General features: G+C 38.0%; 1 protein-coding gene across 2 annotated transcripts in view; it reads right to left on the bottom strand.

The window, feature by feature from the left end:
• LOC136119412 (flavin-containing monooxygenase 5-like) overlaps positions 1–17,545 on the bottom strand; it is a 28,820-nt gene that overhangs the window by 6,687 nt on the left and 4,588 nt on the right. The window contains exons 2-6 of one of the 2 annotated variants that reach the window (XM_065872940.1): positions 11,534–11,722; positions 9,365–9,527; positions 7,667–7,809; positions 4,566–4,765; positions 510–862 (exon numbers count right to left, since the gene is read on the bottom strand). In XM_065872940.1, the coding sequence (XP_065729012.1) occupies positions 510–862; positions 4,566–4,765; positions 7,667–7,809; positions 9,365–9,527; positions 11,534–11,722 (1,048 nt within the window). The remainder of the gene's footprint in view (positions 1–509; positions 863–4,565; positions 4,766–7,666; positions 7,810–9,364; positions 9,528–11,533; positions 11,723–17,545) is intronic. The other variant, XM_065872947.1, reaches the window with a different exon arrangement.

Here is a 17,545-nt window from a genome sequence, read left to right as displayed (position 1 = left end):
GGGCAGAAAGTAAGACTTTGAGTGGCTGAATCTTCTTCATTCTGGACTAGTCTTTAACCAGCTCTTAATTTTTGTCTGAAATGAAATCACAGCACTTCTATATTTGACTTTCTCTAAGTATAATGAAAGAAGATTAAATTCTTTTGCTTCACAAATATGTATCAGTTGTCTAAAATCTAGATGAGTGGATTTTAATCTGGAGTGCATGTGTGAATCACCTGGGGAACATTTTCTCAACAATTTTATGTAAGCACCACTTGAGACTTATTAAATAAATACCACCAGGCAAAGCATGCCTATTTTTGGAAAACTTCCTAGTAGATTCTGCTATATGTCCATGGTTATAAGTTACTACTTGATATTCCCTCAAAAATTAATTTTTGAGCACTAATTTTGTGCCAGGCACTGTTACAATCATACATAGTGTCTCAGCTATTTATAAGCAAGAACATAAACATAATTAAACAAACCACTAAGTAATTCGGTAGTCATCTTGCATGGTCACTTACCTTTAAATACTTGAGTGACCCAGCGTCCTTGGAGCTCTGAAATGGGCATAATGGCACCCAAGGGCTGGATCAAGCCTATGATTGCAAGAGTTGGCTTTTCTAGGTTAGGAGGGAAGACCTTTTTATACAGGGATATCTTGTTTTTGACTACTTTGACAGAATCTTCAACAAAAGGAAAGGCAAAGCTATAGCCTGTAGCAAAGATAACAGCATCAATGTCATCCTCTCTGGAGCCATCCTCAAATATGGCCGCTGTCTCTGTGAATTCCTTCACATTTGTTTTCACCTTCACCAAGCCAGAAATTATACAATTTGGCAGATCATCATTTATGGTTGGTTGCTGACTCAGAGCTCTGTGAAAGATGATAAAGAAGGAAAAATGAGAGAGATCATGAGAGAGAGAGATCATTGCCATGTAAATAAAATTCTATTTTGATTGAGGTGGTTAATCAATTTGCCAATAGTGTCCCTTTATTCATGAAGTTTGGGAAAGGTCTAATGTATACAAGCTTGATAAAGGTAAGGATCTCAGAGTACAAGTTGGACCCTGGGGCTTCCCTGGTGGCGCAGTGGTTGAGAGTCCGCCTGCCGATGCAGGGCACATGGGTTTGTGGCCCAGTCTGGGAAGATCCCACATGCCGCGGAGCGGCTGGGCCCGTGAGCCATGGCCGCTGGGCCTGCGTGTCCAGAGCCTGTGCTCTGCAACGGGAGAGGCCACAACAGTGAGAGGCCCGCGTACCGGAAAAAAAGAAAAGAAGTTTGACCCTGGATGGCATTGAAAGAAAAGCTGTTGGAGAAGTGAGGGAAGGATTGTTTTATTTGAAGAGTACGTGCATGGTTTCTCAAGGACTAATAATGCTCTCAGTGATATGATAAGTCCACAGTCTAGTAGCTTCTATCCATATATCAAGAAATCTGCGGAACTGGACTATCAGCATTCTGTTGAGTCTCTTCCTCTTCAAAGGCCCAAGAGCCAGGCTTGGACCATCATTTTCCAAAAGGTATAATAAATTGCATGTGTATAGTGACTTACAGTTATAAACTGTTTTTACATACATTAACGTATTTGAGTCTCACGCAAACCCAACGAAGGAGGCAGGACAGTTTTCATTATCCAGGTCCTATAGAGGAGGAAACTGAGGCCTAAAGAAGTTAAGTGGCTTGCTTAAGGTCACACAGCCTAGGATTTTAGGATTTATATCAAATGCTTTTTTATGAATTCCCTTGAGATACTCTAGGCATGGTAAGTAGTGTTTCCTCGAAATAACATAGGATAAGGTGCAGAATCTTGGACCTTTCTAAAAGCAGTGCGAATCCTTGGATCCTGTGTTAACAACTCTGGGAATCCTCAGCCCATGATGTTCAGACAGAGCTGGCCTCTCCTTAGGAACAAGATATGTTTAAACAGTATTACTGGTTTGCTGCATTTAGTAATTCTTTGATGCAAACCTTTAGGTACAGATTCTGTCCTCATTCCAACCTCATCATTTCATCTTTCTCTCCAGACTTACTCCTGTTCACTAACAGTACCACCATCCACATTTTGTGGCCCAAGCCACATAACTGTGAGTCTTACATCTAGTCACCAAGGCCACACTTTCTCCTCTTAACACCCCCAGAATAGTTTTACTTATGCTGTTTCACCTGGGCCATTACAGCTGTCTCTAGGGCTTCCTGCTCCATCCCCTTTCAATCTATCTTCTACATCATTTTTGGAGTGATTGTTCCACAATGTATTTATTATTATGTCACTCACCTGCTTAGAATCTTTCAGTGGCTCTGGGCTGTCTTCATTCTAAACTTTTTATTTAGCAGAGCATACAAACATTTTCATTTATCTGCCCAGTGAACCAGGAGATGTACTCAGTCACTCTTCCATCTTTGCCTGTAGTCCAGCGAAACCAAACTATGTGCAGTTCTCAGAGCATAATGTATTTTTTGCTATTCCAAGACCTTGTATTTATAATTAGAATGCTACTTCCTTACCCTATTTGTTTGACTCTCTTCTATTATTCCATATAACCTCAATATATTTTGTGATCACCAAAGTTATGGATGCTACAGTTTCCATAATTGGGTGAAATAAATTCCTGAAATGTTGTTGGCAGGCACAGTCTCAAAATATCACCCCCACTGATTAATTTCAAAGGAAAAATATCTTTACAGTAAAGAAACCTAGTAGATACCACCTAATCCAAGTGATCGAATTTTACATCATTAATATGCAATAAGCTGCTATCATACAGCTCTTGATGTGATCCACCAAGAAGGCACAACATAACATATGAGTATTCGCACCAAAATTGTTTAACCTAAATATAATAGAGGAAGAACTACTATGAAAGTCCAAATTTAGAGACTTTCTGCAAAACAAATGGCTTCAATTCTTTAAAAAAAATCCATGTCAAAAAAAGAGATTTATTTCAGACTGAGAGATTAAAGAAATATGACAACTAAATGCAATGGTGTAATACCTGACAGGATCTTGGATTTAAAAATAAAAAAGCTACAGGTAATTCCCTGGCAGCCCAATGGTTAGGATTCTGCACTTTAAGCCACATGGCATGGCTAAAAATTTTAAAAAGCTACAATATTATTGAAACAGTTTGGGAAATTTGAATATGCAATATATTAGGTAATGGTATTTTTATCAATGTTAACTTTACTAAGTGTGATAATTATGTTTATGTAGAAGAATGCCCTTTTTCTTAGGCAATATATGCTAAAGAATGTAGGGTAAAATGTCTTACTGACTGCAGCTTACTCTCGAATGGTTCAGAAAAAAAAATGTATGAATATATGTATGCATATATAGATGCCATATATGTATGGATCTATCTATCTCCAGATAGAGGGAGAGAGAGAAAGCAAATATAGTAAACTGCGAATAATAGGCAAATCTAAGTGAAGGATATATGGGTGCTTATCGTACTTACTATTCTATAGCAAGTAAACCTAAACATTGGACTCCCTGTTGGCGCAGTGGTTAAGAATCCACCTGCCAATACAGGGGACACAGGTCCGGGAAGATCCCATATGCTGCAGAGCAACTAAGCACGTGCACCACAACTACTGAGCCTGCGCTCTGGAGCCCGTGAGCCACAACTGCTGAACCTGCATGCCACAACTACTGAAGCCTGAGCACCTAGAACCCATGCTCTGCAGCAAGAGAAGCCACCGCGATAAGCCCAAGTACCATACCAAAGAGTAGCACCTGTTCACCACAGGTAGAGAAAGCCCACGTGCAGCAACAAAGACCCAATGCAGCCAAAAATAAATAAATAAATTTATGAAAAATAAAAGTCAGAAGGGAAAACAGCATTTAAAATCAGCCTTTGGAAATGCTATCACAGTCTACCTTGTAGGCTGTGTGAGGACTTCTATCCTTCATACTCTCATAGGACTCCATGCATTTCTTTATCATATTCTATTGTCTGTCTTCTTCTTAGAGTATTAAAGGAAACATCCATTCCTCCAGTTTGTCATTTATTACTTGTGTTATCTTGGGCAAATTAGGTTCTCTAAGTGTCAATTTTTATATTTGCAAAATGGAGATCAAAATAGTACCAACCTATAGGGCTGTTGTGAGGATTAAATGAGATAATGCGCATAACTCATTTAGCACTGTGCTTGTCTTATATTAAGTCCTCAAAAAGGTAGGGTGTTATTATTACTATTAGTATTACTATTAGGTCTTTAGTCTCGGTATTCTCATGCCAGTATAATGCTTGGCTCATAACAAATGCTCAGTTTGTTGGATAAATGAATGAATGATGCCCTGCCCTCTATTACCATTTTGTTGTTGCTATTGGGCATCACGTAAAAAGAACTGGTACCTCGGGGAATGATAAAATGGTTAATGCCAAGGAGAATTACAGCCTGAAAATTACAGACCAGTAGATCTTGGACTTCTGTGGGGGAAACGTAGAAATCTAATCTCAGATTCTGTGGACTTGCTTAATGTAAGCATAGAGGTAACCCTACTATTAGCCTATGTGAACAGTCCTTATTCTTTGCCTTGGCTGTTACTGCCCACCTCCCAGCCTGGGAACATACCTGTGTTTAGGCTTCAGGCCAAACATTTCATGATCAAACCTTTGGTTCATCTTTTTTTCCAAAAATGTATTTGCTATTGATTGACCACAAATCTTCTTCATAAAATATTGAAATCGAGAAGTCAACAACACATCAAAAGGATATCCATAGTCTCCGACACGATTGAAGATCCAAGCCCCTCTTCTTGTGCTGAGGAAAACCTGAGGCATGGGGAAAAAAATGTTTGTTTTTGCCATTCTCTGACTCATTTCTCTGAAGGAATGGGAACCCAGTTTCTTCAAGATGAGTTCAGACTCATTAGTCTGGCTTTTTATTCCCTGGTAATATATTTATTTTTAAATTTCCTGCCATTTTCTTGTCAAACACTAAGCTTACAATTATATTGGTGTAGTCACTGACCAAGACTATGTCTTGCTCTGAACTACCAGTGCATTTCTGTTTAATGTCATTACGCCTCCCTGAAAAGCTTAATTCTCCAAAGCCTATTCATTTTTCAGATCCAGATCAAGTCTCCCTCCTCCATGAAGATACCACTGACTGTTCTGGCTGATAATTTTCTCTCCATCTTCTGAACTTCTCTAGCACTTGTCACCTGTCCAACTCATTTAAAATCGTGGAACAGTAAAGCTGAAAGCAACTGGACATCATTAATCCAAAACTTTCAGTCTTTATTTTGCCTTTCACATTGTTTACATTATTACAAAAAACGTATTTATATTGATATTTAACATTATGTATTCTTATTTTTTATCTTTCCAAATGTGTTTTCTCCAAGGCGGGAGGTAGAGCATATACATCCTTTAGTCCCCAACCTATCATCAGCATCACGTCCTTTTATTGAGAATTGTAACCTATAAGTCACTGTACTAGGTCCTTTATCTATATTTTTATTGAATTAATACAACAACCTCTTGAGGTAGGTATTGTTATGTCCTTTTTATGGGTGAGAAGAATGGAGAGGATAAATAACTTGCTTGAGATCATATAGCACTAAGTGGTAGAGCTGAATTTCCGACCTAAGTCTGACACCAAAGCCTGTGCTTAAGTAATGTTTCATCGATTATTTAAGGGAAATACTGAAGATTGCAAGTAGCACAAAGGGAGCTGGTCCGTTTTTCTGTTATCTGCTGGCTAAAGTCCACATTCAGAGCTGATAAAAGTTTGGTATTCAACTACCTGGCAAAAGCATCACTTTCTCTATATTATAAAACTCTCTGGAGATAGTTTTCCAGGTTGTAAGCTATATAAGTACATTGTTTTATGGTGTTTTGTCTAACATTTCATGTTAAACGGTGACCTGTCTATAGAGGGCTAATTATGTACTTCATACATATATTCTCACTGATGGTGACCATAACCGCTATCATAAATAAGCACTTTTACATGTCACAATTGAAAGAGCCTGTGTGGTCTTAGAAATCAAATGGTTTTATATGCAGTCTATATAACTTTTTAAATATAGGTTATGAGTAATGTAAATGCTCAGAGTTTCAGTTAAAAAGTTCTCTATGTGTAAAGTAGTGACAAAAATACATAGGTCACAAATCTTTCTCAGACACAACCACCTTACCTCCACCTGCTCTTGCTGCCTTGTACTTTGGCAATTTACAATTCCTCAATGCTTGTAAGGCCCAGCTCCTCTATAACTGACCATTTAACAAGCCAATGGTGTTAAAGAAAGCTCATGCCTTCGGTCCCCACCACATACCTGGTACATTCTTTTATCATAGCACCCATACCTTTTATTGTTTACATACCTATTTCCTAATAAATGCTTGCTGAATTAATTCATGGAGTAATGTATGAAATCAGTTTTGTGGGGATAGATGGGGATAGACCTGGGAAGTGTTATTGAATGGAGTTTGTGGGTAAAGTTCATTTAACAAAGTTGTGGCATTAAACTTCTATTTTTAAAAATAATTTAAAAACAATTTGTGGAGAAGCACAGCTTAATTAAAGTTACTGAAGAACAACCAGGCATTTACCTATTGCCAACAAAATTATGATTCAATAAAGACATGCATAACAAAATATATTAATGATGTCTGTTTCTAGGAATTTATAATGAAGATACTTTTTTCCCAGTTCAAAAGTTATGATACAGGGCTTCCCTGGTGGCCCAGTGTTTAAGAATCTGCCTGCCAGTGTAGGGGACACGGGTTCGAGCCCTAGTCCAGGAATATCCCACATGCCACGGAGCAACCAAGTCCGTGGGCCAAAACTACTGAGCCCACGTGCCACAACTACTGAAGCCCATGCGGCTAGAGCCCGTGCTCCGCAACAAGAGAAGACACCGAAATGAGAAGCCTGCACACTGCAACGAAGAGTAGCCCCCGCTCACTGCAACTAGAGAGAAAGCCCGTGCGCAGCAACAAAGACCCAACACAGCCAAAATAAATAAATAAATAAATACTAAAATAAATAAATTTATTTTTTTTAAAAAGTTATGATACAAAAAACAAACTAGGAAGCCAAAAAACGTCAAGAACATAGAAATTCCTTTAGAGTAAATGTTATTCTGTGTTACCTAATTGTATGCAAAGGCTGGGGAGAGCTGCTTGCATGTGCTACAATGTGGATGCTTTTCATACTGATATCCATGTTGTCTTTAGGAGGATTAGGCTGCTTCTTTTTTCCATTTGGGGAGTGAAGAAGAATGAAGAGGAAAATTCCCCAAACATCCTATGAGTTAAAAGCTTTCCATGACTGAGTACATTTTCCTTCAGATAAGAGCATAGCACTTCTGCTGGCCAACAGGTGATCCACACTCTGAATGCTGCATTCTAACAAGCTCTCCCAGCAATCACCTGGTCTTCTTCAGAGCCAGAGGCACACTCTGAAGAGACAGCTGAGTGAGATTATGAGCACAGTTTGTGATCATGACCAAATTCCTTAGTGTGAGGCCAAGTGAATGACGGGAATCTAACTTGTAACCTTGGCTCCATCACATCATCAATCAAAATGTTGCCAACTGAGGCAGTGAAACCAAGCCCTGCATTTGCCATTGGCACTGATGGGCTGTGTGCAGGTATCCATACACTCTGTTGGGTCCACCTGCAGCTTCCTTGGTGAATCAAAGTAAATAATTTACTAATTCAAACCTGCTTGGCTGTGTGGCTAACTTCCACAGCCAGATCGCTTCCAGAATTCCCAATGCCAATTATAATGACTCTCTTTCCAGTGAAACTCTCTGGATTCTTATAATCTCGACTATGGAAGTACTGTCCTTTGAACTTCTCAATTCCTGCAAGAGAAGGGAAAATTATTACTGGGTGATGGTTTATCTGATATCATTTGTTAAATCATTCATTTTTTTTGCAGTGTGTAGAGTTTATGCATATATTCTCTGTATGTTCTCCTTTTACTCAGGTGCATTCTTGCCTTTCTGAATATTTTGCCTGTTTTCTTTTCCCATCACCTCAGAGTGGAACCTTGTGATTTCCTTATCATAAGTAGTCTGCTGAACTCAGGATCTGTTAGTGTTTTAGACCTGTGGACTCACAAATCCAAACTGCTTCAGAAAACCTCCATTCTTTTTTGTCTTTTCACCCTCTTTATTTTTTTTTTAATTGAAGTGTAGTTGACTTATAATATTATATCAGTTTCTGATGTACAACATAGTAACTTGATAATTATATAGATTATGCAACATACAAAGTTATTATGATATTACAGTCTTTTGATTATATTCCTTGTGCTGCATATTACAGCCCTGTGACTGATTTATTTTGTAACTGGTAGCTTCTGTCTCTTAATCCCCTTCACCTATTTTGCCCATCCCTCACCCCCTCTTTTCATCATCTGTAAATACCTACTTCCATTCTAATTGGAGTATATATGTTCTTATATACACTAAACTATACACAGAGTGCTTTTTTCCTCTCAGAATGAAAATCCAGGCCAAAGACTGTAATTAAACTCGTTCTTTAAACTTTCTTTTCTTCCTTAGAAACTCAATATTTCTGTTTATTTCCTCGATTGCTAAAAAAGCCCTCATTCAGGTTAAAGAAGATGTGGTAAATATATACAATGGAATATTACTCAGCCATAAAAAAGAATGAAATAATGTCATTTGCAGCAACATGGATGGACCTAGAGATTGTCATACTGAGTGAAGTAAGTCAGAGAAAGACAAATATCATATGATATCGCTTATATGTGGAATCTAAAAAAAATGGTACAAATGAACTTATTTAAAAAACAGAAATAGACTCACAGATGTAGAAAACAAACTTACGGTTACCAGGGGGGAAAGGTGTGGGGGAGGGATTAACTGGTAGACTGGGATTGACATATATACACTACTATATATAAAATAGGTAACTGATAAATACCTACTGTATAGCACAGGGAACTCTTCTCAGTACTCTGTAATGACCTATATGAGAAGAGAATCTAAAAACGAGTGGATATATTTATATGAATAACTGACTCACTTTGCTGTACAGCAGAAACTAACACAACATTATAAATCAACTATACTCCAATAAAAATTAAAAAAGAAAAATTCCCTCATTCAATCTAATGCAGATCAACTTTTATCCTTAAAAAACTAAAATTATTGTAAAACTAAATATAGAGCCTTGTAATTTTCCTGTAGTCCCCCCAATTACTGGTATCTCTACCTCCTAAATAGCGTTAATACAAGTTACCCCATCACCTTTCAGAAGAATATGCAGAATCAGGATAAGCTTTATTTCATCCCAAGATAGGAATCACTCAGACCACATTCCTCCCATTTTTTAGGGATCAGGTCACAGGCATAGTTCCAGTGTCTTCCTTCCTTGTAGGCTACTTACCAGGGAAGCTTTCCAAGGGTAAGTGAGCATTGGTGTGATGGCCAGTGCAAACCATAACTCCATCGAAGACATTCACCTCCTTTTTCCCTTCAGATACCGTGACCACCTCCCATTGGCCTGAAGTGGAGAAATCAGGCTGCTTCTTCACACTGCACACGGTGGTCTGAAAAGAAAAGGGGTAGCCACAGGGCACTATAACCACAGCCTAAATAGTGGACATCTTCCCTGACAGGACTCTCCTTGCAGAGGGTAAACAAAGGGCTGCTACCACATAACAGACCTCATGCAGGGGTATTTGACTTTCATACTCCACAAATCAGAACTTTTTTGTTTGGGGCTGTGGTCAGAGTGAGAAAACTTCCATGAGGCAAGCTAAATAAAACAGAGTTGGCAGACTAATGTTGCACTTTCCTCTGCTTCTAGAAAAGTGCAAATTACTAGTTCTCGTGGACCATACCAAGGGCAATGTGATACTTGAATAAAGTTTGGGCTTCTCTTGTGCTTCTGAGACACTCCATGCACGAAATGCCTATTCCTCCCCATACCCCGAGACATCCTGAGACCCTCTGATGCCTTCTTACCTCAAGTCCCGTTCTCACTGTCTGGCCTTAAACTTGTGACTGAGCTAGAGGGCTCCCTTTCCTAACAGAGTAGAGAAACATCTCAGTGGCTCATATTTTCTGTAAATGAACCTCTCTGACTCCCATAAATGCCCATTTTACAAGTAACTATAAAGAAAGAAGGTGTGAGGTGGGATAGTCAGTGGCACAATTTTTAGCTTTAAAAAATAATAATAAATATGGGTTACTCTACCCAGGTTAAGGAAACATTAAGAATGTGTTCTATGTGCTTCTGGGTTTATGACCATAATGTCTTGGTCGACTAATATAGATCCCACTCTTGTATACCCAAGCCATCCTATACTATTTATTGTTCTTCTCGGTCATGTTCTTACTTTTACACAGTTCTTCTATACTATTTATTGTTCTTCTATACTATTACTTATCTTCTATAAGTATCATGTTCTTACTTTTATCCAGTGCTTCTGCCTGTATCATCCTTTTATTCTTTCTTCATTTGGAGATACTCACCCTTCAACATTTAGCTTGGGATTATCTCCTCTAAGAAAACCTTCCTGGTGCCTGATGCCTGATGCCCTGATGGGTTAAGCAACCCTCCTCTGAGCTGCAATGTATAGATTTCTGTGGCATTTATCACTAACTCTTCATTTTTAATAATTATATTTACAATGAAATTTCTCTTCATTTTTCTATCTCTATAACTAGACTGTGAATTCACTACTTTTTTTTGTTTTTGTGTCTTCACTGTTTAGTATGGTAAAAAATCTCCTCAATAAGTGTTTAAAGAAGTGAAGGACCACTAGGCTGTAAATGATTGACTTTGGAAGTCGTCACTGGATATTGCCATTTTAATTTTGTTGTTAAAGAGAAAGAGTCATGATTTAGTAGAATGCTCAGAAGGTAGAAGATTTGGGCTTTTTGCCAGCTGTCAGAAGTATTGATTCTTTTATGGTCGTGGTTTAGAATGATAGGAGTATCACAGAAGACTTTACAGCAGGAAGGAACCAGTGAAGTGATCTAGTACAGTCATCTTGTTTTACAAATAAACTGAAGACACATCAGCGTTGAGGAACTTACTTGTCTGAAGTCACAAGTTGATTAGTGGTAGAGCAAAGACTAGAACTCAAGGTTTTGCTTCCCAATTCAGTGTTCCTCGCTCTACGCCAGACTTAACTTATTTGTTCCCTCATAACTTTTCAATACCTACTTCACTGGGTTGTTGTGGTCACATAAATAATGCACTGGAAAGTACTTCAGAAAGTATAAAAGGGCTAAGCAGCAAGTTGTGGAAACAGAAGGTTTTAAAGTTCCCATACCTGTCAGTTCCCCTCATTGTTTTATTGTAATCAAATGATATAGAATGAAGGCAATGAAATGAAGGGGGCTTCCTGGATCTGCAGTCAAAATACATAGAAGAGGGACCTTTCCATGTATATTTTCAGACATAGAGAAGACATAGAGTAGAATCTGTCTGGATAGGATAGATACATGAGCATATCAAACCAATCTAAGCACTGGTAAATAAGACCAGTTATTCATTTACTTGACAAACAACTCAGAACACAGAGATACCCACGAAATTCCCTACCTTAAATCGAATGTACTTTAGAAGGTCAAATTCTTTGGCATACATCCTGAAATACTCCAGGACCTGGGAGTTGTGCATGAAGTTAGGATAGTGATCTGGGATGGGATAGTCACTGAAGCACATCATCTCCTTAGAAGTGTTGATGACCACTGACTTGTAAATACTGGCCCTTCCTTCTTCAGGTTCTTCCTGCAGTAAATAAGAAGCATTCATAGCAACTTGAGAATTAAGGTCATGGTTTATAAACAGCCAACAAACATTTGAAAATGTTTTCTGAAAGAAATGCCAATTTAAAAAGTCCCGGGCTTCCCTGGTGGCGCAATGGTTGAGAGTCTGCCTGCCGATGCAGGGGACACAGGTTCGTGCCCCGGTCCGGGAAGATCCCACATGCCGCGGAGCAGCTGGGCCCATGAGCCATGGCCACTGGGCCTCCATGTCCGGAGCCTGTGCTCCGCAACGGGAGAGACCACAACAGTGAGAGGCCCGCGTACAGCGAAAGAAAAAAGAAAAAAGTCCCCTCTCCACAGCCCTTCACATCTCCCAGTATTTGTGCCCTCGTGCAGTCTCTTCCCCTTGAATCTAAGTTGTCTTTATGACTTGCTTTTGACCAACAGCATGCAGTTGGGATGATACTGAATGGCTTCCAAGACTAAGTGATAAGTAGTCTTGCAGTTTCTGCTTGAGTCTCTTAGATTCTAGCTTGCTGTGGTGGAAGTCAGCAGCCACGTAAGAAGTCTAGCTACCCTGAGACCACCATCCTGTGAGGAAGCCTGAGCTAGCCACATGAAGAGCATGTTTGGGATAGAGAGATGTGCAGCCAGCCCCCAGAAGGTCTAGTTATCCCAGCTGACGTTCTAAATATGTGAGCAGGGAGGTCATAGCACACATCCAGTCTCAGCTGTCACCTTATTGCTATGACATAAGACTCCAAGTGAGAACTGCCCATCTGAGTAATAGTCTTTTAAATAGTATATATATTTCAAAGCCTTGGGAAGTTTCAAGGGTTTCATGCACTTGCCACATTGTCCTCCAGGAAACACTGTACTAACTTACATCCTGTCCACTATGTGTTCCCATTTTACCTCGTTTTTACTAAATACAAAGACAATTACTCAGTGTTAGCAAAAATGAGGTGAAATGAGATCTTAGTACAGTGTTTTCTGGACAGCAATGTGACAAGTATATGAAACCCTTGCAACTTAGCCGTTTAAAGAAAGATTCAGCATTGTAGACAAAGATTTATGTTAAAGGATGTGAATGACAGCATTATTTATAACATAAAAATGAAATAAGCTAAATGCTGCAATATTGTGATTTATAAGAAATATATATCTGGTTATCCTGATGGTCAAAATATATTCTCATATATGGTCTTTTTCCACAGTTCCTGGCTCAGAGCTCCCAATACTCTCCTAATTTCCTAACTGTTGAGAGTGATACCAAGTGTCTTTTGTTATGTTAAAATGGTGACCTTTAGAAAGCAACTAAGGTTGTGGGCTGGTTACCAATGGAGCAAACACTGTGATTAGAGGGTTGTAACTTTCAGTTGCCTATCCCCTGACCTCTGGGGAGGCAACAGGGGCTGGAAGTTGAATCAATAGTCAATGCCCAATGATTTCATCAATCATGCCTATGTCATAAAGTCTCCATAAAAACCCAAGAGTGGGGTTCAGGGAGCTCCCAGGATGGTGAACTGAAGAGACTAGGGGAGAGTGGTGTGCCTGGAGAGGGCATGGAAGCTCAGTGTCCTTTTCCCTATGTATCTCTTTCATTTGCCTGTTCCTAAATTATATTCTTTTATAACAAACCAGTTGCCTAGTGAGTAAATGGGTTTCCTGTATTCTGTAGCTGCTCTAGCAAATTAATCAAACCCAATGGGGGAGGGGTTCATGGGAATTTCTGATTTATACTCAGTTGGTCAGAAGTATAGGTAACAACCTGGACTTGAGAATGGCAACTGAAGTCCAAATCCCAGCAGGGGGTCATTGGAACCTCCAATCTGTAGGTGGTTGTTCAGAAGCCCAGGTAATAACCAGGGCTTATGACTGGTGTCTGAAGTGGGTTCGAGGGGGCAGTCCTGTAGGACTGAGCCCTCAATTCGTGGAATCTGATGTTATATCTGGGTAGGTAAGCATCAGAACTGAGTTGAATTCTTGAACATCCTGCTAGTGTTTGAGAATTGTTTGCTGGTATCTGCGCACCACCCCCTGCCCACGCACATACACACACATTGGCATTGGTCTCAGAACAATTTAATGCCCCACAAAATACACTGTAATTTGAGAACCACTGCTCCAGATCCTTGCTACCTAAAGTATGATCTGTGGACTAGCTGTAGGGACATCACTTGGGAGACTGGTAGAAATGCAGACTCTCAGGCCCCATCCCAGACCTACTGAATCGGAATCTGCCTTTTAGCAAAACCCTCAAGTGATTCAGATGCATCTGAAAACAGAGAAGACTTTTCAACTCTACCAGAATTTTTAAAAATTGTTTTGATTATGGAAAATTACCTTAACCAATTTGGACCCCCTCTTCTCTTTGTATTCCAGAAAAAGATGTATGGATGTTACTGAACATTAAATGGCCACAAAGGAGAGTGTTCATTGGTTTTGCCCACATTAGAGATGATTTTCCTCCCATTTTTAGAGAAGAATTTTTCAATTTCAGAATCCTGAATAGATCATTCCCATTTCTCTGCCCCATACTTCAAGATCTCATTCCCTTTGGCTGCTAATAATGTTTCCACAGGTCTCTTCTAATCTATCCTACCTATTTCAACCAAAATGTTCTTTCTAGGGTATGGTTGTATCTCTGCCCTAATTAAAATTTTAGATGCTGCCCCATTTTCTCTAGTTTATATTTTTCAGCTTAGGATTCAAAGACCTCCATAATGTCTTGGAGTCTATTCTTTATCTCCCCGACTAGATTGTAGGCCCCTTGACTTGTATTCATGATCTTTCCCACAGCATATAAAATTATAAATAACACTTAGTAGATATTTAATAGATGTACATTGAATTATACTGAGAAAGGTACATATAGAAAAAGGAAATAATTTTCACAAAATGCAAAACAAACTAATGAAATACATCAAAATTTATTGCAAAAACAGTCGAATAAGATATTTTTATCTTATTCACAAAAATTTGCTGTAAGGAAAATTGCAAAATAATATAAAATCAAATGCATAGATATATTCATTTTATAGTATTTAAAATATCTATTAATTAGAAAACACTTAAAATGCCCCCCTCCCCCAATAGGAAAAGGGTTTAGTAAATTATGGTATCTCAATATGATGCAGAATTTACCTTCCACACCACTCCTTAAGTATCCTGCTAAATTCAAAGCAGATCCTGTCAACCCACTGCTTAATGGGCTCTACTGATTCCATTTGGAAAAGCAAATTTCTTATTTTGAAACTCAGCATATTTCACAATCTATCCCAGTCTATCTTTTTATCTTCATTGAGTGCTCTCCTCAGTTAATTTCAAGCTTCTGAGTCATTAAATTTTTGTTGAAACATTCCAGACTCTTTCACAACTTTAAACTTTTGTAACAGTATAGTACTGCTTCTTCATTTGGAAAATTCCTATCTATAATTCAAGAGTCACATCAAATGTCATTTCTTTGATGAAGTATTTCTTGTTCTCTCCACTGAGTCAAATGCCGCATTCAACCTCCAAGCTGCCAAAACTCTCTGCTCAGATTGCCATCAAGGCAAATTAGAACACACAATATTCTGCATTTGTTTCTATGACTGTGAGGTACCCGAAAGTAGGATTTGTGTCTAATTTTTTGCATCTCTGTCATCAAAACAGTACCTCATATATACTGGATGCTTAATAAATGCTTTGAAATGAATTAATGAGTGAATTATAGAGATTGAATTTGGAGATACTTAAAACTATGATTTTGAAATCTGTAGAGGAACACTGAAAATGGTCTATGATATAACTTTAAGTGGAAAAAGTAATATTATAAAATTAAGGTCAATTCTAATCACCAAATATATAATATTATGTATGCCTAGGGCAATTGTATACCTATGTCTATCCATGTCTATATAATTATACATTGTATAATCTCTCCCCTGTTATATGAGTATATTTTATTTATTTTAAATCAATAAAACTTCAAAGTAGGAAAAACAAATTGATTTATTAAGGAGGTAGAAGTATTTCTTTTATTTTTGTAGAAGTGTTGTTTATACTACACCTTGATGATAAAAAACTTCAACAAACTAGGAATAGAGGGAAACATCTTCAATTTAATAATGAACATCTGCAAAATACCTGCAGCTAACAGCATACTTAATAGTGAGAAAATGGACAATTTCCCTCCCATAAAATTGAGAACAAGGTAAAGAATCCTCTTACAACTTCTATTCAACACTGCACTAGAAATCCTAACTCATGTAATAAGATAAAAAATGGAAATAAAAGTATACAGATTGGGAAGGAATAAATAAAATGATTTTTCTTCACAGATGATATGACTGTGTAGAAAATCTCAAAGATTTAAAAATAAAAATTCCTGGAACTAATAAGCAATTATAGCAGGGTTGAAAGATACAAGGTTAATATACAAAAGTCACTTACTTTCCTATATACCAGAAATGAAAAATTGGACTTTGAAATTAAAAAACCAGTACCATTTATAATAACACTCCCCCCAAATGAAGTGCTTAGGTAAAAATCTAACAAAATATGTATGAAACTTATATGCAGATACCATAAAACACAGAAGAAGAAAAACATAAATAAATAAATGGAAAGATATGCTGTGCTCATAGATTGGAAGACAGTATTGTTAAGATGTCAGTTTTCCCAACTTGATCTGTAGATTCAACACAATCCCAATCAACATCCCAGCTAGCTATTTTGTAGATATTGACAAACTGATTCTAAAATTTATGTGGAAAGAAAAAAGGCCTAGAATAGCCAACTTTGTCCTTACGTGTGGACTGTGACTAGTGACTTTCTTGCAAAGAGTATAGTATGACAAGGGAGAAAAAAAGGAGCAACTTTAAAGTGGCAAACCCTGATAAACACCATCTCAAGCCAGGTCATCAAGGTTAACATCAATCGGTGTGATAAGTTTGATAGTGTGTACCATTGATACGATGTGATGAGAACAGCACCCTACCTCTAAGGCCTTCCTCCCCAAAATTCATAACCCCAGTCTAACCATGATGAAAACATCAGACAAATCCCAGTTGAGGGACATTTTATAAAATACCTAACCAGTAATCCTCAAAACTGTCAGGGTCATCAAAAACAAGGAAAGTCTGAGAAATTGTCACATCCAAGAGGAGCCTAAGGAGACATGACAACTACATGCATTGTGGTGCTCTGGATGGGAACACCTGGAACAGGAAATGGCCGTTAGGAAAAAACCTAAGTAAATCTGAATAAAGCATGGACTTCAACTAGTAATAATGTATCAATACTGGTTCATTAATTAGGACAAATGTATCATACTAATGTAAGATGTTAATAATATCTGGGCATGGGGTATATGGGAACTCTGTACTATCTTCCTAATGATTCTGTAAATCTAACACAGTTCTAAAATTCAAAGTTTATTTAAACATGTTGTTTGTACATAGAACTTTTTTTAAAAAAAAAATTAAATTAATGAGTGGTAGGGTCCTTTTGGAACCAAGATGTTTGAGGGGACAGGGGTAGACACATTCCTAACTATCAAATTTTACTTCATTCATTCATTCAGTAGATATTTCTAAAGTCTCTCTGTAATAAAAACACTATATTAATGCTAAAAAATACAAGTCTGTCCCTGTTTTCCAAGGGTTCAAAGTTTAGTACAAGGAGTAGAGTCATGCTTTCCACCCCAGGTGTGTTGGGTTCACTGAGCTAAATGAATCACAGATCTTACCCCTGTGACAATAATCATATATTTGTATTCTTTTTCAAGCAACTAAGACAACAAAGTGTTATTGTGTGTCAACAAAAACCTTCAAGCCCTTCTAAACACCTGATTGGATCC

This window comes from Phocoena phocoena, chromosome 1, assembly GCF_963924675.1.
Source record: "Phocoena phocoena chromosome 1, mPhoPho1.1, whole genome shotgun sequence".
Classification (NCBI taxonomy): Eukaryota; Metazoa; Chordata; class Mammalia; order Artiodactyla; family Phocoenidae; genus Phocoena; species Phocoena phocoena.
This window is presented reverse-complemented; position numbering and strand designations above follow the sequence as displayed.